Here is a 26,050-nt window from a genome sequence, read left to right on the forward strand (position 1 = left end):
AATATTGACTGCGGGGTGCACTTGTTAGTAGCCTGTGATTTTTACATAAAAATTATCATCATATAGAAATGAAAGGCATTTTCCTACCCTGATTTTAGCCCTCTGATTTGAACGCTCTTAAGGGTAGGTCTGTGCGCTATGGACAAAAAAGGGGCTCTCTGACTTCTGTGTAAATACCCACTGCTATGATTGGCTAATGTATTTGCATACGAAATAGGCAAGTATTACATGTGCAGAGGCTCTGTATACATATGGAGCTCTCTCGAAAACATTTATCATGTTTTTACTACTACAGCTCTCAAGGTTAACTAATCGTGAAAAGTTTTGAGTATAACATTATATAGTTCTAGCATTATATCTAGATCACGATCACAGACATGTTGAGAGCATGAATGCAGTGATCTCGTCATTGCATCTCGATTTCTGTACTCTCACGAATCCTTTCATCATAACTAACAGTACAATCACAATGCAAATGAGAGATTCATTGAGTATAACGGGAGTTTTGGCGAGAATCCATAACACAGTCACTGATAAACGTACTTGGTTACTGACGTAACCTCGGTTCCCTGAGATAACGTGAATGAGTATTGCGTCACTAGACGCTATGGGAAAACTCATTTTTCTCCGAATACTGAAGCCTTATTGAATCACACAGTAAAACTGCATGAGCCTATGGCTATACAGTGAAGCTGCACGAACCTACGGCAAGGCAAGGCAAGGCAAGTTTATTTATATAGCACATTTCATACACAATGGCAATTCAAAGTGCTTTACATAGAAGAAATTAAAATAATAAAAAGAAATAAGAATAATTAAAACAGTTTAGAAGAATACAAAATAAAATACAGTACAAACAGTCGGACGAACATTGGCACAGTGCTCATTCAGTAAATGCATAGTTAAACAGATGTGTTTTGAGTCTGGATTTGAATGTGACTACTGTAGGAGCACGTCTGATCTCCTCTGGAAGCTGGTTCCAGCTGTGGCTGGCATAATAGCTAAAAGCGGACTCGCCATGCTTAGAGTGAACCCTTGGTATTTCAAGCTGATATGATCCTAATGATCTGAGTGATCTGTTGGGTTTATATTCAGTGAGCATATCTGCAATGTATTGAGGTCCTAGGCCATTGAATGATTTATATACCAGTAATAATACTTTAAAATCAATCCTAAATTTAACTGGGAGCCAGTGTAAAGACCTGAGGACTGGTGTGATATGTTCATATTTTCTGGTTCTGCTCAGAATCCTGGCGGCAGCGTTCTGTATGAGCTGCAACTGTCTTATGGTCTTTTTGGGAAGGCCAGTGAGGAGTCCATTACAATAATCCACCCTGCTGGTGATGAAAGCATGAACAAGTTTCTCTAAGTCTTGTCTGGAAACAAAGCATCTTATTCTTGCTATATTTTTCAGATGATAGTATGCTGATTTAGTTATTGCTTTGACATGACTACTGAAACTAAGGTCTGACTCTAGTGTCACACCAAGATTCCTGACTTGATGTTTAGTTGTTTGACCCCTAGAGTGAAGGTATGCGTTCACCTTGAGAACTTCATCTTTGTTTCCAAACGCAATGACTTCAGTTTTGTCTTTGTTTAACTGAAGAAAGTTTTGACACATCCAACTGTTAACTTCATCAATGCATTGGCACAGGGAGTCAATGGGGCTGTAATCGTTAGGCGATAGGGCTAAGTAGAGCTGTGTGTCGTCTGCATAGCTGTGGTAAGCAATTTGGTTCTTTCTCATTATTTGGCTCATTGGGAGCATATACAGGTTGAACAGGAGTGGTGCAAGAATTGAGCCTTGAGGGACTCCGCATGTCATGGATGTCCACTCAGACTTATGGTCTCCTATACTCACATAATAACCTCTCCCATCTAAGTATGACCTGAACCATGTTAGGACTATCCCAGAAAGCCCCACCCAGTTTTCCAGCCTGTCCAGAAGTATGTTGTGATCGACAGTGTCAAATGCAGCACTGAGGTCGAGTAGTACCAGCACTGATAATTTGCCTGAGTCAGTATTTAAGCGAATATCGTTTATTATCTTTATGAGCGCTGTCTCTGTGCTGTGGTGCGGTCGGAAACCAGATTGAAAATTGTCAAAGTATCCATTCGAGCATAAGAATTTGTTCAGCTGATTGAAGACAACTTTTTCAATGATCTTACCTATGAAAGGAAGATTTGAGATCGGTCTATAGTTGCTTAATATGGTCTTATCCAGATTGCTCTTTTTCAGGAGGGGCTTGACAACTGCAGTTTTTAGGGAGTTTGGAAAACTCCCAGAGAGAAGTGAAGCATTTACCACTTCTAGAAGATCTGCTTCTAAACTGTTTAACACACTTTTGAAAAACGATGTGGGAAGTGTGTCAAGAGCGCATGTTGATGTTTTAAGGTGCTGTACGGTTTCTTCCAAAATTTTGCCATCAATTTCTTTGAAATCAGACATAGTAACTACTTTCTCAGGTGGTTTGATCTGTCTGACCCCAGCGCAAGTCAAGGATGTGCTGATCACCTTTCTGATATTATTGATTTTCTCAGAGAAGAAAGAAGCAAACTCACTGCACTTGCTGTCTGAGAGCATTTCACTGGGAATCTGGCTTGGGGGGTTTGTCAGTCTCTCTACAGTAGCAAAAAGAGTGCGTGTGTTGTTTAAATTGCTGTTTATAATATTTGAGAAGAAAGTCTGTCTAGCTTTGCCTAGTTCCATATTGAAAGCATGAAGGCTGTCTTTGTAGATGTTATAATGGACTACAAGTTTTGTCTTCCGCCACATGCGCTCTGCTTTTCTGCATTGTCTTTTCATATTTTGCACTGCTGTTGAGTTTCTCCAAGGTGCTTTTTGTCTGCCACTCTTCTTCCTGACTTTAACAGGAGCAATATCATCAATTACACCTTTAACTTTTGAGTTAAAAGAATCAAGGAGAAAATCAACAGAGTCTGCAGATATGCTTGGTGTTAAGGATATAGCCTTCATAAATAGGACACTAGTGTTCTCATTTAAGCATCTCTTCTTGACAGACACAGATCTAGCTTCAGTGGCAGGAGAGATCAATATATCAAAGAAAATACAGAAATGATCAGACAGTGCTACATCCTTAATAACAATCGATGAAATGTTTAGAGTTAGACCCTTACTGATAAGTAAATCTAAAGTGTGTCCACGATTGTGTGTGGGTCCATGTACATGCTGAGTCAGATCAAAAGTTTTTAAAACAGTTTTGATTTCTTTTGCCATATTGTTTTCTCCATTATCTATATGGATGTTAAAATCTCCAGTAATGGCAAAACAGTCAAACTCTGAGGTAATTGTTGATAACAGTTCTGTAAAGTCCTCAGCAAAGGCTGGAGAGTATTTTGGAGGCCTGTAAATAATGAAAAGTAAAATGCGTGGAGCACCTTTTAACACAATACCCAGATATTCGAAAGACAAGTAATTCCCAAATGATATTTGCTTACATTGATAGATATCTTTAAAAAGAGCAGCTAGACCCCCACCTCTCTTAACAGCTCTGCAGACACTCATAAAAGTAAAGTTAGGAGGGGCTGTTTCATTGAGGATTGTTGCACTGCAGCTGTCTTCTAGCCAGGTTTCATTTAGAAGCATAAAATCCAGGTTGTTTGTGGTTATTAAGTCGTTGACTAGAAGTGATTTATTTTTAAGTGAGCGAATGTTTAAAAGAGCTAACTTAACAGACTTACTTTTCCCCACAGCAATATTAGTTTGACGTGTAATAGGCACCAGATTAGTTGGGTTTGCTGTACGGCTATTGAAGGCCTTAGACTTTCTATCATGTAATAGAACAGCAATAGAGAAAGATACTGCGCGATAGCTAGGGGTGCACCGATCCGATATTAGGATCGGATATCGGCCGCGATACTGATAAAATAGCTGGATCGGGGATCGGAAAAAATAACAGATCCACGGGCCGATCCAGGTTTTTTTTTTTTTTTTTTTTTTTCTCGTCGTCGCAGCAGAACCTACGTCATTCGTCAGCTTCACGCGTGTCGCATGCTAGAAGCAACATGGAGCGAGCCAGAGGCCGTTTCTCAATACCAAGTACGCAAACTTCGGACTTCCTCCTTGGTAGTTCGGACTTGCCAAGTTCGACTCAGGAGAACGAACTCCCGAGGACGAGAGGACGCGAGTCCGGTTATTCTGCAAATGGAACAGCAGCGTTCTTGATCGCGTCACTCAGCTCGCTCTGGCTACTCCGGTAATCCCTTTATGTATATTTTAGCCAAAAATAAAACGAAGTATGTTATAAAACACCACTCTGCCTCTTTTCATTTAAAAAAAAAATCTTAAACATATTAATGGCCACATAAATGTGGTTCAGGCAAACGCGTACATTGATTATCTTTACTGCATATTTATAACAACACGAAATATAAAACACAACCCTGCTTCTTTTTGTTTTCATTTTTAAAAATATGAAACATAATGATCATTAAAACTGACATTTAAATTTGCCATTGCTGATTAAGTGAGCATTCAGATCATGTTTGTGATGGTGGTGTGACACGTTTGACCAATAGGCCTACACAGTTTTTTTGTTTCCACCACTACATTTTAATTTTTTTTTTTTTTACATTTATTTAAAGAAGTTTGATTATATTCGATTTTCGATTTTGAATGCACAATTGTTTTTTAAATAAATAAGAATACAACACATTACATACATCTGTTATTTTGTCTTAGTTATGTTTAGTTAGTAAAGTCTGGTGCCTTTAGTCTCTTCAAGGAAGGTATTTGTGGAAGGTATACAGTTTATTATTAATTCAACTATAGTATCGGATCGGTATCGGGTATCGACAGATACACAAAGCCCAGGCATCGGTATCGGTATCGGGACTGAAAAAGTCGGATCGGTGCACCCCTAGCGATAGCCCACCGAAACGGGCTGAGTTATCCTTCTATGGTGGGCATTTCGCTATAGGATTTCAGATTAATTCGATTGAAAGAGACAATCTCCAAGGCATGCAGCATGATAGCACAGCCGTCTATGCAATACTCGTTCACGTTATCTGAGTACGACAGTAACCGAGTACGTTCCCTATCGATACGGTTTTGTGTCGCTAGATGCTATGGGAACACAATTCAATAACGCCGTACTATAATGACAATCATTCTACGGCCTTGGCCTAAAACACTTGATACATCATTACATATCAGAAATCACTGGTCACAGATCAGGCATTAGAATAAACACGTACTTAGGCTACATGTTGTGGCATTACTGTTGAGTCCATGTCGTAAAAGTCTGTTTGCAGAGCCTGCACCAGCAGAATCCACAGTGAAATATATTCTGAATACAAATAAATAATGCACAACTGATAAATTCACATTGAAATATAATTAAAATCCAATAAGACTAGCTTTCTCATAAAGTGCTCTTTACATGCTTTTTTAAAACCTTATAATATAATGATTATCATCATAAAGGAATACATCTTTCTCTTTTTAATAGTTTAGTTCATCAGAAGATAAGCAGGTCTATGGATCATTTAGTAGGATTCAAGAGTGGAGAGACACAGACTGATCTCAGGTATAACATTTCTAGAAAACATGATTAACATCTTTATATTATGGTGTTTTGGTATTGTGGTATTCATTCTTGGTGTTTTTATCTTCATTTTATAATTTAACAGTGTTGCTCACACAGAAGGACACATCTATGAGAGCACTTAGTTTAATTTACAGTTTTATTATTTATTATTTATACAGTTTTTGTATCAACATAGTAAAAATAAAAATAAGAGCTCTTTAAAGTTTTTTTTATTTATTTTTATTTTATAAATGAATATGTGATTTTTTTAAAAGTATAATAACGAAAACTATTTTAATGCACTAACTTTAATCTCTCTTTGTTATAGCTCAGTTCATCAGAAGAAACCAGAACCAGAGCCCAGCTGTGTGTCTATGAGGAGGTACTGGTATCAACCATATCAATATCAAACATTAGATTTTATTAGTGGAGATAAACAGACTGATCTCAGGTATAACATTTCTTTAAAAATATTATAGTATTGTCACGGCTAGTTGTTCTGAACAAAGCACACAACAGGAATAATCCAGGAAACAGTCTTTAATTCAAAAATACTCAGGGAGTATAAATTCTAAAACAAATGAGGGAACTAATAAGCTAATAAACTGGACGATAGGTGTAATAAATGAAACAAACATAGACTACGAAAACTAGGTCAACTGACGGGGCACACTGGTGAACTGGACAGAACCAAAAACACAGTGAAACAAAGTAAAACAACAGAGCATACATGTTACAAGTAGCATTTTATTTTATCATAATAATAGTATCAAACTTGGTCTCTCACTTCGGGCAATATGGATCAATGTTTTTAAAGACCACCCTGCACTTCAACTTCTCATCAGATTTTCTGTCACAATCAAATGCTCTCTAGAATCTACAGCGTCCCACTCCGTCTCGCGAACCGCTGCAGCGCGCACACTGTCTGCTCCAGAGTGGATCATACTGTATGCACAAGCAGAGGTGTAAAAAGTATTCAAAAATGTTACTCTAGTGAAAGTACTGAGGGAAAATTTTACTCAATTAAAAGTAAAAGTATCTGGCCAGATTTGAGTATCGTACTTGAGTAAAAGTAAAGAAGTACCACATTAAAATTGAACTTGAGTATTAAAGAAGTAAAAGTAACAGCAAGAATGACAACTAGAGATTCTTGTTTAAGCTTTTAATCTCTAAAAACATGAAGTGAATGAACCACATACAAGGTTTAATCCTGCTTTAGAACTGTTTGTATTTAATTATATTTAATTATCAAACTATAAGACTACTATCTATTGCCAGTATACAACATGCTTTAAACAATCCACTAAACATGCTTTTACCACTAAAAGAAAAGAATTTGCTAAGGTACGGCCACGGGTGCTCTTGATCCTGTGGCTGATTTTGGACTGTGTTCGCAGCTGAATCATGTTCTTCCTCCATTTTCTTCCACTGATTGACTGTTATAATTTCTCTAATTTCCAGGTCAAGGTGCTGTGCATTGTGTTAATAGATGTGACATGACGTTTCTTCCAAAGGACCAATGAACATGTCTGAACAATTTCATGGAATGTGAAACCGAATCTCATTGGCAGAACTAATAACATTTAAATTAAACTGGGCATCAGCGCAATTCAATTGGTTTGGTAATAGCTAGGGATGCACCGATCCACATTTTTTCACTTCCGATCCGATCCCGATACCTGAATTTGGATATCGGCCGATACCGATACTATTCCGATACCAGAGCTGTGTTTGCTTTAATATTATTATTATCATTATTGTTTATTTTATATGATGCTGAAACTTCTCTCAACAGGCAAGTAATGATATGTTATGTACGTAGCGTCGTAGCCTATGTATGCATGCATGTATGTCCCAAAAGGCAACTTGAGGTAAGTAAGTTATAAGGTCAGAAAAGGAAGTCAGAAAAACAGGAAATCCTGTTAACAGGAAAAATCCCATTCTGAAAACAAATATGCAACTGGGGTTTCAAATTGATTGTCATGTCAATATTTATTACATTCCCAAAATGTCAATACTTGCATCTTGAAATATAAGAAAAGTGCAAGTGTAAAAATCTTACACACACACTATCTGAAGGGTGATCCTTCGCTCCGATGCAGTAAATGCTCGATCAACATCAGCATCGTGCAAACAGACAAGCGGATTTTGCCGCGTCGCGTCGATTTCGCTTCAAACTTTTGCTTTTTACGCACGTAAATTTTTCTCTGGACGCGCGAATGGATTCAAAATATTCAAACGTCCAACTAGACGCGGTAGACGCGAATTTGACGCGCTATTCGCGTTTGGTGTGAACGCACAGTAATGTGGTGATTTTTTAAATGTTTGATTGCGTTCGTTGTGTTGTATGACGCGAGGGAGCTTCAAAGGACTCTGAATTACACCTTTGCAAACATTGCATTTTGCTGTCTTGCTCTGCGGTGTTTTCAGTCTGTGTGAAGTATTTCCACACAGCGGACGTTGTTGGCTAGCCGCAAACTGCGGAATGGATTTCCTGAGCGGGGGCGTGTCTCATAACTCTGTGTCTCATTGAGCCGCGCCTCCGTTCAGGAAATCCATTCCACAGTTTGCAGCCAGCTAGCAGACTCGCCGGCGGGAATCACTTTTGGAGTCATTTGACTCATTTCAGCAGACGTTAAAGCGAGCGCAGACATGACTCATGGATATCGGATATCTCCGCAGGTTGGATCGGGAAAATCCGATACGTGAATTACGCTGGTATCGGGTCCCGATACCGATACTGGATCGGATCGGCCCCATCCCTAGTAATAGCAAGGGAAAGTAGAATGAAGTGATCTCCAAAAAAGAAGTACTTTTTGACTATAAATAAAATTGTAAGGAGTAAAAAGTACTTTTTTTTCTTAAATGTAATTAAGTAAAAGTAAAAGTATTGATTTTTAATTGTACTCAAAGTAAAAATCCCCCAAAATAATACTTAAGTACAGTAATCAAGTAAAATTACTCAAGTATTTTACACCTCTGTTCACAAGTCGATGCAGACCACAAAACATATCGGATCCTTTGAATTCTGCACAGAATGCTATATTTTAAAGCAGTGGGGAACCGTCATTGTACAATTTTTTTTTTAAATTCTATTGTAAAAAATTAACTAAAAAAAAATATTGTAATTTTTTGAATAATAGTTTAAAAATGATTTTTTTTTTACTTTTTTAAATGTGGCTTGTTATCACTGAGTGTATTGGTGCGTTCAAGTCATCTCGTAAAGATCGTATTTTTTGCGCACATGATGTCGTATGTCGATGATGTCGATGTTGTGATGAGCGCACCATAATGTCGTAAAAACAAGTGGGGAGCTCGGGATTTTTTGTAAGCCCCGATCTTCATGAGTTGAGGGCATGTCAGTGAGAAACATGGCGGAATACCACAATACTTAAAGGTATTTAGCAGTGATATTGTCAGGCTTTTCTATTTACAGCGATGTAAGCTAATTGCCTGAACAGAATATGATGGCATTATAATATAATAATGTGGGACATATAGAAGTTTGCAGTGGCTTCATAAATGAATTAAAAACAAAGTAGGCCTACACCTGATGCACATTTGTTCTTCACAGAACTAGAGTTTAAGAACCTTACTGTATTATTTTGTAATTAATTAAGAGAAAGTACACCGCCATCTTACTCCAACGAAAGTGACTTGAACGCACCTGACGTCGTAAACAGGACTTCCCACCTTGTAAGTACAAACTTCCCAGGAGGACTTGAACGCACCATATGACACGTTCCGCCCGCTGTGAGGAACTCGATCGGAAAAAAATCTGATGAAAAAATAGCTAGCACTATTCGCTATCAAACTATATTAAAAAGAAGAGGTGGAGAAGTTCAATATGTCCCACCATGTTGTCAAAATATGAAATAATGCTGTGAGTGTCAAGGCACTTCAGTGGGCCTTTAACCATATCCCACCTCTTTAGCAACAATTTGCAATACAACATGAACACAATAAGTACATTGTTCCTAAAAAAAATTTGTTATGTAAGTACATCACTGAACCTACTTAAGCTGGACTGTGACGCTATTTTCTTCTGGAAACAAACTTTGTTGTATTTTCCTGTTATCTCTGTAAAGCTGCTTTGAAACAATCTTTATTGTAAAAAGCGCCATATAAATAAATGTGACTTGACTTGACTTGACACAACGTTATAACTAAATCACAAACAAATAACTATTCTAAACAAACACATGTAGCAAATAATCTGTAATTATCTGTAATTATCTGTAATTATGCGATTAATCGCATCCAAATTAAAAGTTTGTGTTTACAATACATAATAATGTGTGTGTACTGTGTATAATTATTTTGCATGTATATATTTAATAAATATTTACATGTATATACTGTATATATATTTATACATAATTTATATTATATATACATATTTTATATATAAATAACCATTTTTTCTTAAATATATACATGCATATGTGTGTATTTATATATACAAAATAATTATGCACAGTACACACACATATATTATGTAAACACAAACTTTTATTTTGGATGTGATTAATTGCGATTAATCGTTGCCCAGCACTGAATTAATTATAAATATTTAGATTAGTTTTAGAATTTGACTGTAGCAGAATTAATATTAATTATTTAATTAATGAGTTTGTCCACTGAACAGACAGCATAATCAGTTATCAATTCTAGGAAATAAATTATCTTCCTGGCCAAGAAAAATAACTTTTACCTATGCTGCAGTGCACACACAACTAAACTAAAGAAATAATATATACAGAATAAAGAAAGTAAAGAAACAGAGGGTGAAGAGAAGAGAATGGCATGGTTATAATCAGTTAACCGCAAGATATGAGAAACATCAAAGAATCTGGTTCACCTTAAAGGGGCACAACTTGCATCTAAAGAAATGCATCTAAAGGCTGCAGATGGTTACTTGGTTTGTTTTGTTTTTTATTTGATAGGGACAATGCATGTTAATGAACATTTGTAAAAAATACACAAGTAACAAGCCGGATTATAGCAACATTGCTAATTTACGTCCGCAGTCCCTGGCAGGTACAGAACACACAAGAAAAAATACTCAGCTATACACACAGTGCGCGGAAGCTTTCGTTGAATTAGTAGGATTAGTTCCTGGAGAAAGGCAGGAAACGTAGTCTCTCAAAAGAGACTGAGCAAGGATGTGCTTGATCAGGGAACTTTTAAAGGCCCTTTCAGTCACACCCATTTCTCTGATTGGCACAAAGGCCAATCAGAGATGACTGGGAGAAAGTTTCTGTTCTTTTTGCATGTTTATGGTGGTCTGGAGAATTTGTGCAGTTTTGAACCAAAGTATGATAAAAGAAAATAGTATAATGCATTTTATCATAACACTATGCACCATTAATTATGAAATGAGGAGGAATATTTTGATACCAAGAAAGATGGGGATGTGAAGACATTAAAGCAGACATACTAAACACTAGACACACTAAAATACATTAGTATACATATGTATACTTGGATATTAAGCATTTGGAGTTTCCCTAACACAACTACAGAATTATACCTATGCTAATATGGTATAGGGACATTCATAACACAAGAGAAAATACTATATAGATTTGGTACAGTTTGATTGTGGGTAAATGGAGCTAATGTCCTTTTCATAAGTGAATTGAAAGTTTGTCTCTGGGCCTAAATGGCTGGTGCTGTCTGGTGATGGGAGGGGGATGGGTGGTCACTGTCTTTGAAGCACGAGGAGAGCCCCAGACACCATCTCTACTTAGGTCATTCAGGGGAGCCGAGGTGATAAAGGCCTTTGAAGACAAGTTGCCACTCTTTGGGCCAGGCCAGTGATCAAGTCTGAACAGAGGGAAACGGGAAGGTTTTTATGATGCTTCGAGCATTTTGATCACAACACAAATAGTGTTGGGTATCATTTGAATTTTAACGATTCCGATTCTGCTTATTGATTCCGATTTTTATCGATTCTTAATTTCGATTACAACAAGGTAAAAAAAAAAAATTCTATATCATTCACATTTATTCTCTTATTATTTATTTAGCTGCACGGATCCAATATACTGTTGCACATGCATTTAAACCATCTAATTTCTTAGATGTGTGTGCAGCACAGAAAAAAACATTGTGCTTAAGACTCGTAATAATGTGATATTTTTATTTTACAGCCATGAAATCCACAAGTTTAGATCAACTCTAAAGAGGAAGTTTGAGTGTCTGTATGAGGGAACAGCAAAGCAGGGAAACCCAACACTCCTGAATGAGATCTACACAGAGCTCTACATCACAGAGGGTGAGAGTGGAGAGATCAGTAATGAACATGAGGTGAGACAGATTGAGACACAATCCAGGAGAGCAGCAACAGAGGACACACCGATCAAATGCAATGACATCTTTAGACCTTTACCTGGACAAGACAAACCCATCAGAACTGTGCTGACAAAGGGAGTCGCTGGCATTGGAAAAACAGTCTCTGTGCAGAAGTTCATCCTGGACTGGGCTGAAGAGAAAGAGAATCAGGACGTCCAGCTCATATTTCCACTTCCTTTCAGAGAGATCAATTTGATGAAGGACAGAACACTCAGTCTTTTAGATCTTCTTCATGTCTTTTTCCCTGAAACTAAAGAAATGGAAATATCCAGTGACAAATATAAAGTCTTGTTCATCTTTGATGGTCTGGACGAGTGTCGTCTGTCTCTGGATTTTCAGAACAATGTGAGGTTGCGTGATGTAAGTGAATCAGCCTCAGTGGACGTGCTGCTGACGAACCTCATTGTGGGGAATCTGCTTCCCTCTGCTCTCATCTGGATCACCTCCAGACCAGCAGCAGCCGATCTCGTCCCCTCTGAGTGTGTCCATCGAGTGACAGAGGTACGAGGCTTCAATGAGCTACAAAAGGAGGAATACTTCATGAAGAGAATCAGTGATCCGAGTCTGACCAATACAATCATCACACACCTCAAGTCATCAAGGAGCCTCTACATCATGTGCCACATCCCAGTGTTCTGCTGGATCTCAGCCACTGTTCTGGAGAAGATGTTGAGCGAAGCAGAGAGAGGAGAGATTCCCAAGACTCTCACTCAGATGTTCACACACTTCCTGATCATTCAGACCAACATCAAACATGAGAAGGACTATGAGAAGAAGGTGACAGATGAAGACATGATCCTGAAACTGGGAAAGCTGGCTTTTCAGCAGCTTGTGAAAGGCAATGTGATCTTCTATGAGGAAGACCTGAGAGAGTGTGGCATTGATGTGACAGAAGCATCAGTGTACTCAGGATTGTGCACTCAGATCTTCAGAGAGGAGTTTGGCTGGTATCAGGGGAAAGTCTTCTGCTTTGTTCATCTGAGCATTCATGAACATCTAGCGGCTCTATATGTGCACCTCTCCTGTACAAACAACAACAGAAATGTGTTTGACTCAATTACTAAACAGAGTTTGTGGTCTAAATTTAAGGACTGGTTTCAACTCAATTCATCAGAACATGTTTCATTATCTGTGCTGCATCAGAGAGCTGTGGATGAGGCTCTACAGAGTAAAAATGGACATCTGGATCTTTTCCTGCGGTTCCTTCTGGGTCTGTCAGTGGAGTCTCATCAGATTCTCCTACAAAGACTAATGAAACAGACAAGCAGATCTGACAGCAATGAGGAAACGGTTGAGTACATCAAGAAGAAGATCAGGACCATTGACTCTCCAGAGAAATCCGTCAATCTGTTCCACTGTCTGAATGAACTTGGTGATCATTCACTAGTGAAGGAAATACAACAGTATCTGAAATCTGGAAGAATAAGTGAAGCCAAACTCTCTTCGTCTCAGTGGTCAGCTGTAGTTTTTGTGTTGTTGACATCAGAGAAGAATCTGGATGACTTTCATCTTGATAATTTTTTAACTAGAAACAAAGCTGAAAATATGATGGTTCTTCATAAGATGCTGCCTGTGATTAAAGAATCCAGATCAGTTCAGTAAGTAAGAAAATCAAAGTTAGAGAAGCTGTAGATAAATAAATCTGTTTTACCAGTTATTTTAAAAAAATCACATGTGGCATTAAATGGCATAATAGACCAAGCAAAATAGCATAGACAGATGAATAGGATTCTCGCCAGAGAGCCAATCTACTTTGAGTGTAAATAAACGAGCCAATGAACATTGGCATGCAATCATTTGCAGCAGCTGCTCTGCAAAGCTTGAGTCCCCTCTGTTGTTGGCCATCCGCCGCTTGTGTGTAAAAGCACAGCCACAGGTCTGCTCAACACTCTGGGAGACCATGGAGTTCAGCGAGAGCTTCCGCTGGGCAAAACCCGGACGGGTCTCTCGCTCCTTAGCGTGTTGTGTGCCGTCTAGCTGCCGGGCTGCTGTCACGACAACCCAGTGCTCGCTCACGCTCTAGGTGCGCGTTCCCCTTGCCTATTCTCCATTGTAGCGCCCTCCCTGGTGACCACCAGAAGAGGTCTACTTCGGTAGAGTGACCTGAGCGGTGAGGTCTTCTCCTTCGGGGAACCAACCCCCTAGGGCCCCTCCCCCTCTAGCGCATCATAAGCTGTGCAGCTTCTGGATGTGATTGCTAAAAAAAAAAAAAATAATAATAAATAAATATATATATATATATATATATATGGGAACCTAGCGTTTCATTCAGGGCTCCAGCTGAGGATCAGATGTAAATCGCTGCATTGGAGAGCAGTTCCTCTATCTCTGGGTCCGAAGAGGGCTGGAGAGAAGTGGGAGGAGAAAATCCTCACCATTCTCATCCGCCTCTTCTATTGCCAGCGGGCACCAGTTCGAAAACGCAACCAAGCTTCCTCTTGCACCCCCTGCCTAGTGGAACAAGGTAAGTGTTGCACAGCACACTCAGACCCTACAACGGGGCTGCCTCGTAAAGAGAGCCCCCCGAGCCAAAGCGTCCCACCAAGTTTCGGGCCATCCACTCCACTTCAGTGAGTGCAGCCGATGCCCATGTCTTGCAAGCAGAGATCACAGTCCTACTGGCAGAGGACGCGATAGTGCCGGTCCCTCCAGCCAATATGAAGTCAGGGTTTTACAGCCCCTACTTCATTGTACCCAAGAAAAGCGGTGGGTTACGACCGATCTTGGACCTGCGAATTTTGAATCGGAGTCTCCGAAAAGATAAAGGTGGAAAAGGTGTCCAGGCATGCTGTGGTGTTCACAGATGCCTCAGCTACCGGCTGGGGGCCAGGGAACACTCGGCATGGATGCACCAGCACACAGCTTGCCCTAGGCCTTCGCAAATATGCGTTTCCCCCAGTGAGCCTACTTGCACAGACCCTGTGCAAAGTCAGGGAGGACGAGGAGCAGGTCCTTCTGGTGGCTCCCAATTGGCCCACCCAGACTTGGTTCCCAGACCTCATGCTCCTCGTGACAGCCCCTCCCTGGCCCATTCCTCTGAGGAAGGGACCTTTTTTCTTAGAGATGGGGCACCCTATGGCACCTGTGTCCGGACCTCTGGAAACGCCATGTCTGGTCCCTGGACGGGACGTGGAGGTTCTAGGTGACTTACCCAAAGAGGTACTTAACACCATCGCTTCGGCATGAACGCCGTCTACAAGACGTACGTATGCCTTGAAGTGGATCCTGTTCATTGAGTGGTGTTCCTCTCACCGAGAGGACCCCCGAAGATGTTCGATAGACTCTGTGCTTTCCTTTTTGCAGCAAGGGTTGGAGCGAGGGCTGTCTCCCTCCACCCTCAAAGTACATGCTGCTGTTATTTAAACCTATCACGACCACAAAGATGACAAATCAGTAGCACGACCTGGTCGTCAGGTATCTCGATACCCTATTGCGACCAAGATTGTATTAACAAAAACTAGTTTGGGACTGCTATTTAATAGCTTAACCTCGCAGTGCCTACTGTTTATCAGTATTTGTCATATTCTTACAATTTTTTTTGTATGTTAAGTAAAGGGGGACAGAACTTGTGTCTCAACCATTTTTGTGTAAACAAATGTATTATAATAGGCCTATATAATTCCTAAAAAGGTGGGTCGCGGCTTGATGACCATGGGGAAATGTGGGTCCCATGGCCAAACTATTCAAAACATCATTCAATGTTGTGATAATCGTAATTAATAATCACAATTACAATTTCAAGGGAATAATCGACAATTATGATTTTTGTCATAATCGTGCAGTCCTACTTTATTCAAATAAAATGTGAATGCATTTGACATTAATTGTTGTTTACTTGTTTGTTTATATCCATAATTAATTGATACCTGATTCCCTTTTGGCACAAGAACTTTTGGCTAAAAAGTCACTGAATCGATTTCAAGTCACTAAATCGTTTCGGATCGTATCGTTCTAAATGAACCAATATCGTCCTTGAATCGTATCGACAACCACGAATCGCGATACGAATCGAATCGTTGTTAAAACGAATCGTTACACCCCTACCAATGTTCATTGGCTCGTTTAGTTACAATCGAAGTAGATTGGCTCTCTGGCGAGATTCCTATTCATTGGTCACGACGTACATTTCTGTTCCCTCCTTCAGGGAATGAGGGTTACCATATGTAACCGAGACGTTATTAATTACAATGTTTTTTTTATATATTCTGGGACTTCTGCCATTTTACAGACAGGTGTAATGATAAGGGAGGTCCAACATGCAGATTGGTTTTAAACAAGTTAAAATTTAATTGCATAAATTGATTAAATTCCATCTTTGTTTTTTTATTTGTGTAACTTTTACCATTAAATTTGGATACGAATTTGAAATTAAGAAATACATGTTAATGTAGATTTTTTTTCTCATGATATGAATGAATTACATTGGAATTGCAAGTTAGTGTTTATTGCAGGAAGTTGTTTTTTTTCAGTTCATGGTGTTTAACAAGTATTGTTTTCATCTTTCTACAGGTTGAGGGATTGTGGTGTCACAGATGAAGGTTGTGCTGCTCTGACTTCAGCTCTGAAATCAAACCCCTCACACCTGAGACAACTGGATCTGTCTGGGAATAAAATAGGAAGTTCCGGTGTACCGCCTATCTGTGCTGTACTCGAAGATCCTCACTGTAAATTGGAGCAACTGTGGTAAGATCATATTTGACACTCACAAATGAAACACAATATAATTTATGTTTGAAATGTTCAGACTCTTTCTACTGCTGTGAGTTCAGCTGATTGAGCTGTAAATGATTGAACACATGAGCTTCTCCTCAGCAGTTTTTGTACCTTCATTGACACTACTTCAACTACCACTTTGACGCTTCAAAAAGTAAAAGTTTGAGCTTCCATAAGAACCAATGAGGTTTGTTCTCGCACATCAAGAATCTACGGTTGCGCATTTGTTTATATTTGATTATTTGAATATATATATATATATATATATATATATATATATATATATATATATATATAATCTTTAATATAAATTTGTTTATATCAATGTTTATATGTGAATAAAAGTCTAAATTCAATCTTTTCATCATATAAAGCGATCGTGCCTCTTCAGAAAATTTGGACTAAACCGCTCGATTCGTATGGATTAGCTTTATGATCTCTTAATGAGCTTTTTAAAGCGTCAAAGTGGCAGTTGCGTAGCTGTCAACAGAGGTACAGAAACCAGAGGGTGAGTTTAAGAAAAGACTTAAGCTTTGACTTAAGTGTCAAAAAATTCTTACTAAAAAGTAGGACTTGTCTAAGAGTAGGATACTTGTATAAAGAAGCTAAAAGCAACTTTCAGCAAAGTCTAAGACTGATTCTTAAGTGCTGACTGAAGTGGCATTAAGTGTGGTGAATTAAGGACTACAATGATGTCAATCCAAAATGGCTGCCCTCAATTTCTGAACACCACCACCATTATCATCATCAGCCACAGGAGCTGATGAAGGTCCTGCTGCTGCAGAAAACATGTGTAACATTGACACATTTTACAGCATCTGCTTGAAGGACCCGTTTCTTTTTTTCCACGCTATTTCTCTGCACATTCCTTGCTTTTCTTCTCCACCTCTCTGACTACTTTGACAGAAACACACTGACATTGCACGCTCACTCAGAGCCCAAAGGGGAGATGTTTAAAGATGCGATTGGGCCAGCCCAGTGTCAGTCAAGAAAGGAACCAATGGGCCACTGATCTACGCGTTTCATGGGCCAGTCTTTGAGAAAGAAAAAAAAATCCTACGCTGAATTTCTTTTGACCAATGCATTACAGCGGCACAAAGACCCCAGTGCCGTCAATTAAACAAAACAAAACAAAACGAATGGGCCAAGTTGTATGGGCTGTTCAGACAAAAAAAAATATATATATGAGATGTACCGGCCCATAAAGCAAGTCGGCCCACTGGGAAAATGGTCTGCCAGATGGCCAGTCCGCCCCTGCAGCAGCATGACACCAATCATGTAATTTAATTATAATCAAATAATTTAATTAAGACAATGAAACATTTATTTTAATATTTAACGATTTACGATTTGCATTGTGCAACATTATCTCAAATTAGTGTTGATGCTGCGGAATCCTTTTCTATTGATATATAGGGGCTTTCGCAAAGGAGGAACATTTTTATAGTTCCTAGAACTAATGACACAAGTTCCCGTTTTTTGGAGTGTTTGCACCGCAGGAACTAAGAACGATTTTAGTTCTAGAAACTCCTTTTGGGGGAACTAAATTAGCTCCTACTTAGGCTGGGCGATATATCGCATGACATTGTTATGCGAATCTCGTCAGTAAAGCCGGTTCCTTGATTAGTAGTAAATCGCCATCACCTGCTTTTAGATGGAGCGGCATTTACTACACAGAGCCGTAGTTCACTGACAAGCTGAGCCATATCGCATTAATTATCACGGACGTATCGCCTGCGATAATTAATGCGATATGGCTCAGCTTGTCAGTGAACTACGGCTCTGTGTAGTAAATGCCGTTCCATCATTTACTACTAATCAAGGAACCGGCTTTACTGACGATATGTGCATAACAATGTCATGCGATATATCTCCCAACCCTACTCCTACTTCAGATTAGGGTCTAACCCAGCACTACAGTAACTACCAGTGACGAAAATGTACGCTGATTGGCTGAATGCACGCGAAACACCAGCACCCGCCGTTTTTTTAAAACCTGTCTAAACACACAGATTATAGCCTATATATTTACTCCACAAACGAACTTTACGAACATGTAAAGGTGATAGATGAACCTCTTAACCTTTACACTTAGGAGAAAATCAAACACAACTTTGAGGGGACCAAGCGAAACATGATTCTGCTCAGCTAGCAACACTGGACACCAACCACACAGCATACGCTAATACCTTTTCATATACTGTCTACTTTCTTTGTATAATAGTTCTATCTTATAACGTATTAGACAAGACTGTTAGACAGACCATAAACGAATAAAGACAGAGAATGCAAGCACTGTGTGTTCAGGCTCTGGCGTTCTCAGCGACATCAAAATAAAGGTCACAACAACAAGCGCAGCTTAGTCACTTCAGAGTTCCTGCTGGCGGTGAGAATGCAACCAGAAAAATGTTCCTAGGGGAACCATTAGTTCTCGGGGTTCCATTAGTTCCCTGGTGGCTAGATCCTAGAACTAAGTTCCTAGAACTACCCGGTGCGAAAGCCCCTATTGTCTCTTTATTTATAGTTGGAGCAATGATGCGAACATGAGTTCCATTAATGGCTCCAACAACTCCAGGGAAGCCCGCAATCCTCATAAAAATGGCTTGCTTTTGCTGAATAAACCTCTGCACATCACTTTTGGCCATTACTGTTTGTTTGGTGTGGTAGTGCCACAGTAGTGCTATTTAAGGCCCTGCTTACTTCGGACTGATGGTGGGCCCCAAGTCATTACTGGTGCACTACTGCATTTTTCCAGTGGCCAAAAAATGTCATTATAACTTTGATTACTGCAGTTAGAGCATTGATTGGTTGAGTGGGACAGGTTATTAAATTCAGGTCAGTTACAAAAAGAATACCTTGACGATCAAGCCTGTGTTGTTTTATCAACTCTCTGTCATCATATAACTCCAATACATTATACTGTATATAGACCCCTTTTGCGCCGACGTCACAATTACATCACAGCGTTAGCTGGAGGCAAAACAAATGGAAAACTGGAGGCGGCCAATACAAACCAGCACAGATTCGGCTACATAATAAGGAGCTTAAATTATTATTATTGTTATTAAATGTCATCTTGTTGTGTTGTTGGGTGCAAGAATCGACAGAGTACAGGCTCCAATTTGAAATTTTATCGCATGTTTTCTAAATTATTGTGATTATTTGTGAATCATCTTGATTGTATACATTGTTTTGATTGATTGTGACTAGACTTTTTGAAGAACCTGGTAAGAAAGTGTAATCAAATACATAGTTAAAAATGAATATGCTGTATCTGGAATTTTTATTTCTAGAAAATATTCACATCATTAAAATTGCACCGTAATGTCACTCTTTACATTGTCGTCTTCTGTCTGGCCATGGCGCTGGGTAGGCAGAACTGCGAATCGTAGGCTACCACACAAGTCTTGTACGTGACAATTTAGTACAGTTATAGGCATCTAAATATGTATATGCCCTCAGTTTCTCTTTACGCTCAGTTTCTCTATCAGGTAGGTGTAGAAGTCAGGCCACTCAACCGGAGGTAGCGTTGACGTTAATCCTGTCAGATCGTCCATCCATTGAATGAGCGTGTATGCCGGGTCAGCCAATCTGGGATGTCCGTTAAAATGAACTTTTGCAAATAACAATCGCGGTCCTGGACAGTGAGTGACCTTGCACATTAAGATAAAATCGGATTTTCTCCAGTCATTGTTAAAAAACAAGCCAACAAAACTTGCACACTAACGTTAGTGAAGCGGCCAGAGGGATCGTTCTGCCACCACCTAAGCTCCGCCCACAAAAAAAGTCACCATGTTTACCAACTGAAAAGGGGTCTATTCATTGGAAAGTGTATGGTCTTTTCCTCTAAGCTACCATCTTGTTACTCCTAACTAGGCTAGGATACATCTCCAGCTCTCTTAAATACTGTAGAAGCTAAGACTTAGTCTTAACACTTAGGAATCTTAATGAATCACTCTAATTCTAATTCACTAATAAGTCTAGGAATAAGAGTAAATTGCATCATTCTTAGAATTTTGACACACTTTTACTTTTACTCTGAGTGGAGTTATACATACAGCCCCTGATCTGATCTGAACTGAGAGAGCAAAGAGTGTCATTGTTTCTTACAGGTTGAAGGATTGTGGCATCACAGATGAAGGTTGTGCTGCTCTGGCTTCAGCTTTGATATCAAACCCCTCACACCTGAGACAACTGGATCTATCTGGGAATAAACTGGAAAGACATTCAGTGACTATGCTCTCTGCTTTACTGGAGGATCATCACTGTAAACTGGAGATACTGGGGTAAGATCATATTTTACTCTCACACATTGAATAAAGTAGTAGAACCAATCAACAGTATTTCAGTTTTATTATTATTCAGTTTAAGAAAGTTCAGGGACATCCAGTGTTTGATATCGCTAATACATTCTGTGAGTGCATCAGTAAGAAATGGCCTATCAGTATCAGAGCTGGTGGTAGAGGCTTAACCGCCAGGTTGAAGGCTCTCAGATGTGACCTAGAGATAAGGAGGTGCTTATGATATTGATAATATGCTCTCCTGATAAAGGGAGCAGTTCTTTCAGTTGTTTAGTGGATATGGAATCTAGTCTGGTTGGTTTGATGTAGTAAAAAGTTTTGTAAGCTCTTGTGTAGAGTAAGCTCAAACCCCAAACCAAGTGGTGGCAACAAACAGCAACAAAAATAAATGTTGTATGATCATGTTTTATTCTTTGTGACATTTTAGATCTCAGTCTAATGATCCATCAAACATACTGATTTGTGCTTTAAGTTTGTACTTTCTCTTTAACAATGGATTCACTGCTAAACTGATCTAATCTGAACTGAGAGAGTGAAGAGTGTGTCGTTGTTCTCTACAGGTTGAGATATTGTGGTGTCACAGATGAAGATTGTGGTGCTCTGGCTTCATCTCTGAGATCAAACCCCTCACACCTGAGACATCTGGATCTGTCTGGGAATGAACTTGGAAATATGGGTGTGAAGCTGCTCTCAGCTGTACTGGAGGATCCTCACTGTAAACTGGAGATACTGTGGTAAGATCATCTCTCTGATAGTCACTTTTCTCTTTGTCCTCAGTAAGACGTGTCCTTTAATGTAATTTTTAAGACTAAAATCACCTAACTGTGAAATACAGTGTACATCTGGAATGCCCGTTTGAACAAATAATCTGAACAAAAAGCAGTTGAAAAATGAGGTGCATAATTTAATTATTTATCTGGCTTCTAATATAATTGATCCAACTCCATTACAATATATCACATTCAACTCTGTGTGTCTGTTCAGTACTGAAGCACATGACAGTTTCAAACAGCACTATTGAGTATCAATATGCATCTCATTCTATCAGCTGCAGTATGTGGCAATGCTTTTCATTATATCTCCTTTCCTTCTCTGAGACCAGAGTGAATAACAAACTATAGACACTTCAACTACAATTAACAGTGTGTCATTGTTTTCTATAGGTTGAGTGATTGTGGTGTCACAGGTGAAGGTTGTGCTGATCTGGCTTCAGCTCTGAGATCAAACCCCTCTCACCTGAGACAACTGGGTCTGACTGGGAATAAACTAGGATCAGGAATGAAGTTGCTCTCTGATCTGAAGGATGATCCACATTATAAACTGAAGGGACTATACTATTGTGAGTATATTTTTTATTCAAAGCCTTTAAATTGAATCAGGTTCAGTAACAGGCCTCTTGTTTGTAACTGGAGAATATAAGATATTATATAAGATAATATTATTAATTCAGCTCCACTTTAGTCTCTCTAAACTACCCTGAACCGCAACGTAAAGAAAAAAAATCAGTAAAAAAAAAAAATTCTAGCATTTCGAGATTGAAGTCGAAACATTACGAGAGTCGTAATATTTTGAGAATAAAGTCAAAATTAAGAGAATACAGTCTTACGTAGAAGTTCCTTTTGTGTGTGTGTGTGTGTGTGTGTGTGTGTGTGTGTGTGTGTGTGTGTATGTAAAGAAATGCTTTTGTGAAGTCAAACTGCCTCGGACATGGATCTAAACAAAACAGTAGCTTTTTACTTTTATCTGGGCTTTCAACAAAAGGAAATTCTACAGTTGCTAATCTACCAACATGCATTTCCATGGTGTTGCCTATAGATGAGCACAGAGACTCCGCCAGAGTAGGTACCACAATCCTGGTCCAAACTTTATGTGGCACGAAGCCTATGTTTATGTGGCTTGACTCGAAGCCTACGTGTTTTCCAGGGTTCCCGCGGGGTCTTAAAAAGTCTAAAATTCTTAACTTTAAATTTAAGGCCTTAAAACGTCTTAAAAACGGCATCTTTCATCAGCGGTCTTAAATTTCATTTAGTCAGGTCTTAAAAAGGTTTTACCCTCGTTCATTTCCAGAAACGCTGGCCGCAGAAAGTTATTACAAAGTAGCAAAAAAGTATGGAGTCGTAGCCTACAAAGCGGAGCTATAGAGCAGGGGTCTCCAACACGTCGCTTGCTCTTCACAGATGAAAGCAGGCAGCAGAACGTTGTCCATGGCGTCTGTCACATGTGCTCAGTGTGAACCTGCTTTCATCTGTGAAGAGCACAGGGCGCCAGTGGCGAATTTGCCAATCTTGGTGTTCTCTGGCAAATGCCAAACGTCCTGCACGGTGTTGGGCTGTAAAGCACAACCCCCACCTGTGGACGTCGGGCCCTCATACCACCCTCATGGAGTCTGTTTCTGACCGTTTGAGCAGACACATGCACATTTGTGGCCTGCTGGAGGTCATTTTGCAGGGCTCTGGCAGTGTTCCTCCTGCTCCTCCTTGCACAAAGGCGGAGGTAGCGGTCCTGCTGCTGGGTTGTTGTCCTCCTACGGCCTCCTCCACGTCTCCTGATGTACTGGCCTGTCTCCTGGTAGCGCCTCCATGCTCTGGACACTATCCTGACAGACACAGCAAACCTTCTTGCCACAGCTCGCATTGATGTGCCATCCTGGATGAGCTGCACTACCTGAGCCACTTGTGTGGGTTGTAGACTCCATCTCATGCTACCACTAGAGTGAAAGCACCGCCAGCATTCAAAAGTGACCAAAACATCAGCCAGAAAGCATAGGAACTGAGAAGTGGTCTGTGGTCACCACCTGCAGAACCACTCCTTTATTGGGGGTGTCTTGCTAATTGCCTATAATTTCCACCGGTCGTCTATTCCATTCGCACAACAGCATGTGAAATTGATTGTCAATCAGTGTTGCTTCCTAAGTGGACAGTTTGATTTCACAGAAGTGTGATTGACTTGGAGTTACATTGTGTTGTTTAAGTGTTCCCTTAATTTTTTTGAGCAGTGTATATAACCACTGGTGGTGGTTGAGGAGAGATTCCCTGATTGTAAAGCGCTTTGGGTGTAGGCCTACAGTAGACATATGAAAGCGCTATATAAATGCCTCATTCATTCATTCATTCATTCATAAAGCTGGATATCTCCATCCAGTCTGAAAAGTGTTTTCGCCTGTAAAGTCTATTCCGGCACAGTATATTTTGCAATGTTCTAAAACAAATGGTAATGCCGTGTTGGTAGATTGGCACCTGTAGAATTTCCTTTTGTTGAAAGCCCAGATAAAAGTAAAAAGCTACTATTTTGTGTAGATCCATGCCCGAGGCAGTTCGACCAACACATTTCTTTACGAACTTATTTCTTTACGGAAGACTGTATTCTTGAAATGTTTTGACTTTGGTCTCGAAATTTTTTTTTTTACAGATTTTTTTTTTTCGTTTTTGTTGCGGTTCAGGGATCCGTACTAAACCTTGTTTGATAAGAGTTTATTTTTTGTGAAGTGACTGATCAATAATATATGAATATTTTAATCTCTAAAAGTGTCTCTGTGTGTAATTAAGACAGAGTTGTTTATCATTTGTGACCCTGGATCACAAAACCAGTCACATGTCGCACGGGTATATTTGTGGCAATAGCCAACAATACATTGTATGGGTCAAAATTATCGATTTTTCTTTTATGCCAAAAATCATTAGAATATTAAGTAAAGATCAAGTTCCAAGAAGATATTTAGTAAACTTCCTACCGTAAATATATAAAAAGTGTATTTTTGTGAGCAAAATCACAAGCATAAATGGACACCTTTAAAGGGAATTTTCTCAATGTTTCGATTTTTTTGCACACTCAGATTCCAGATTTTCAAATAGTTTTATCTCGGCCAAATATTGTCCTATCCTAACAAACCATACATGGTTGTTTTGAAATGGTTGTGACTGGTTTTGTGATCCAGGGTCACATTTACTGTTATTAATCTATTAGCATTTTTTGTCACATGCAAATAATGAGGATTCAGTCGCAGATGTGAACAAGTAACAATTCATTATGCAAGTTGAGAATGAAGTAGAAATCGAGGGTAAGATGGCTGGTGCAGATGATAGCCGCTCTTGGCAACGCAGGGACGCAATGGGCAAAGATCCTGGTGAAGAACCCAGCTGATAAGAGTCCATATACGGGAGACTGAATCCCCACAGAAACATGAAGAAATACCAGAGAATAATTCCAGAGATCTCAAACAGGAACTGGACAGCAGGAGAACACCAAACGATCTGACAACAAAGGACGGATAGCACAGACATTAAATAGCTTAGCCTCAGTTGTCGCTGATGAGCTCATCAGTAGCAATCAGCCGACACAGAGAGAGAGATAGAGAGTGAGTCAGTGAACCCATGAACTGTGACATTCTTTTATTAATATCTCTGGCTGTAATATGAATATACTAATATCTCTGGCTGTGTTTTTCTGAGATGATCTCCAGATGATGTGATGTGACAGCGGTAATGTCTCATACTCATGTGTTTTGTGTCATGTGACTGTGTTTTATTGTAGGACTCTCAGTATTTAGATGTCAGTCCAGTTCAGCTGATGGTGAATAAGGAGCCGCTACAGAGACTGAAGACAGAGAGACACACAGCGATCACACTGACAAGTGTGTCAGTTTCTTGTTTTTGTTTTTATATGTGTCTGTTCTTTTGAATTACAGATGTCATCATATTTACACAATGATCTAAAATAGGACCTGAACTTTCTTTATAATTTAAGATTTGCTAAATATTGATTACACCATCATGTCATGTTTTGTGACATGACAAAACTGACATTTTAATTAACAACCTGTAGATAGTGTGAATAAGAAATGTATTGTGCAATGGGGACAGCTTTGTTTATTACCGTATAATGAGAGATGAGATTTAGCAATATAACATTATTTTTTTATTCTCAGTAAACTCTGGAATGAATTTTGCAAGTTTTGCTTTGAAAAAAATCAAGAGCCTGACTACAGAATTGACAGATGCTGTAAATGTGTCTACCAGCAGAAGGCGACAAAGATTATGCAAATAATTTCACTGAAAATGTAGGTCTGTCAAATATTTGTATTATTTACCTATTTTTAAATGATGAGCAATTAAAGTTTTCACATAAATCTTC

The 26,050-nt window shown here is 39.3% G+C and overlaps 1 protein-coding gene across 2 annotated transcripts in view; it reads left to right on the forward strand.

Annotated features, from left to right (window-relative positions):
* LOC311297546 (NACHT, LRR and PYD domains-containing protein 3-like) overlaps positions 1 to 26,050 on the forward strand; it is a 26,640-nt gene extending 590 nt beyond the window's left edge. The window contains exons 3-10 of one of the 2 annotated variants that reach the window (XM_084419880.1): positions 5,472 to 5,549; positions 5,878 to 5,931; positions 11,705 to 13,504; positions 16,416 to 16,589; positions 20,732 to 20,905; positions 21,481 to 21,654; positions 22,084 to 22,259; positions 25,451 to 26,050. In XM_084419880.1, the coding sequence (XP_084276006.1) occupies positions 5,472 to 5,549; positions 5,878 to 5,931; positions 11,705 to 13,504; positions 16,416 to 16,589; positions 20,732 to 20,905; positions 21,481 to 21,654; positions 22,084 to 22,259; positions 25,451 to 25,452 (2,632 nt within the window). In that variant the 3' untranslated portion in view covers positions 25,453 to 26,050. The remainder of the gene's footprint in view (positions 1 to 5,471; positions 5,550 to 5,877; positions 5,932 to 11,704; positions 13,505 to 16,415; positions 16,590 to 20,731; positions 20,906 to 21,480; positions 21,655 to 22,083; positions 22,260 to 25,450) is intronic. The other variant, XM_084419881.1, reaches the window with a different exon arrangement.

This window comes from Rutilus rutilus (genome assembly GCF_951802725.1).
Source record: "Rutilus rutilus genome assembly, chromosome: 9".
In the NCBI taxonomy this organism is placed as follows: Eukaryota; Metazoa; Chordata; class Actinopteri; order Cypriniformes; family Leuciscidae; genus Rutilus; species Rutilus rutilus.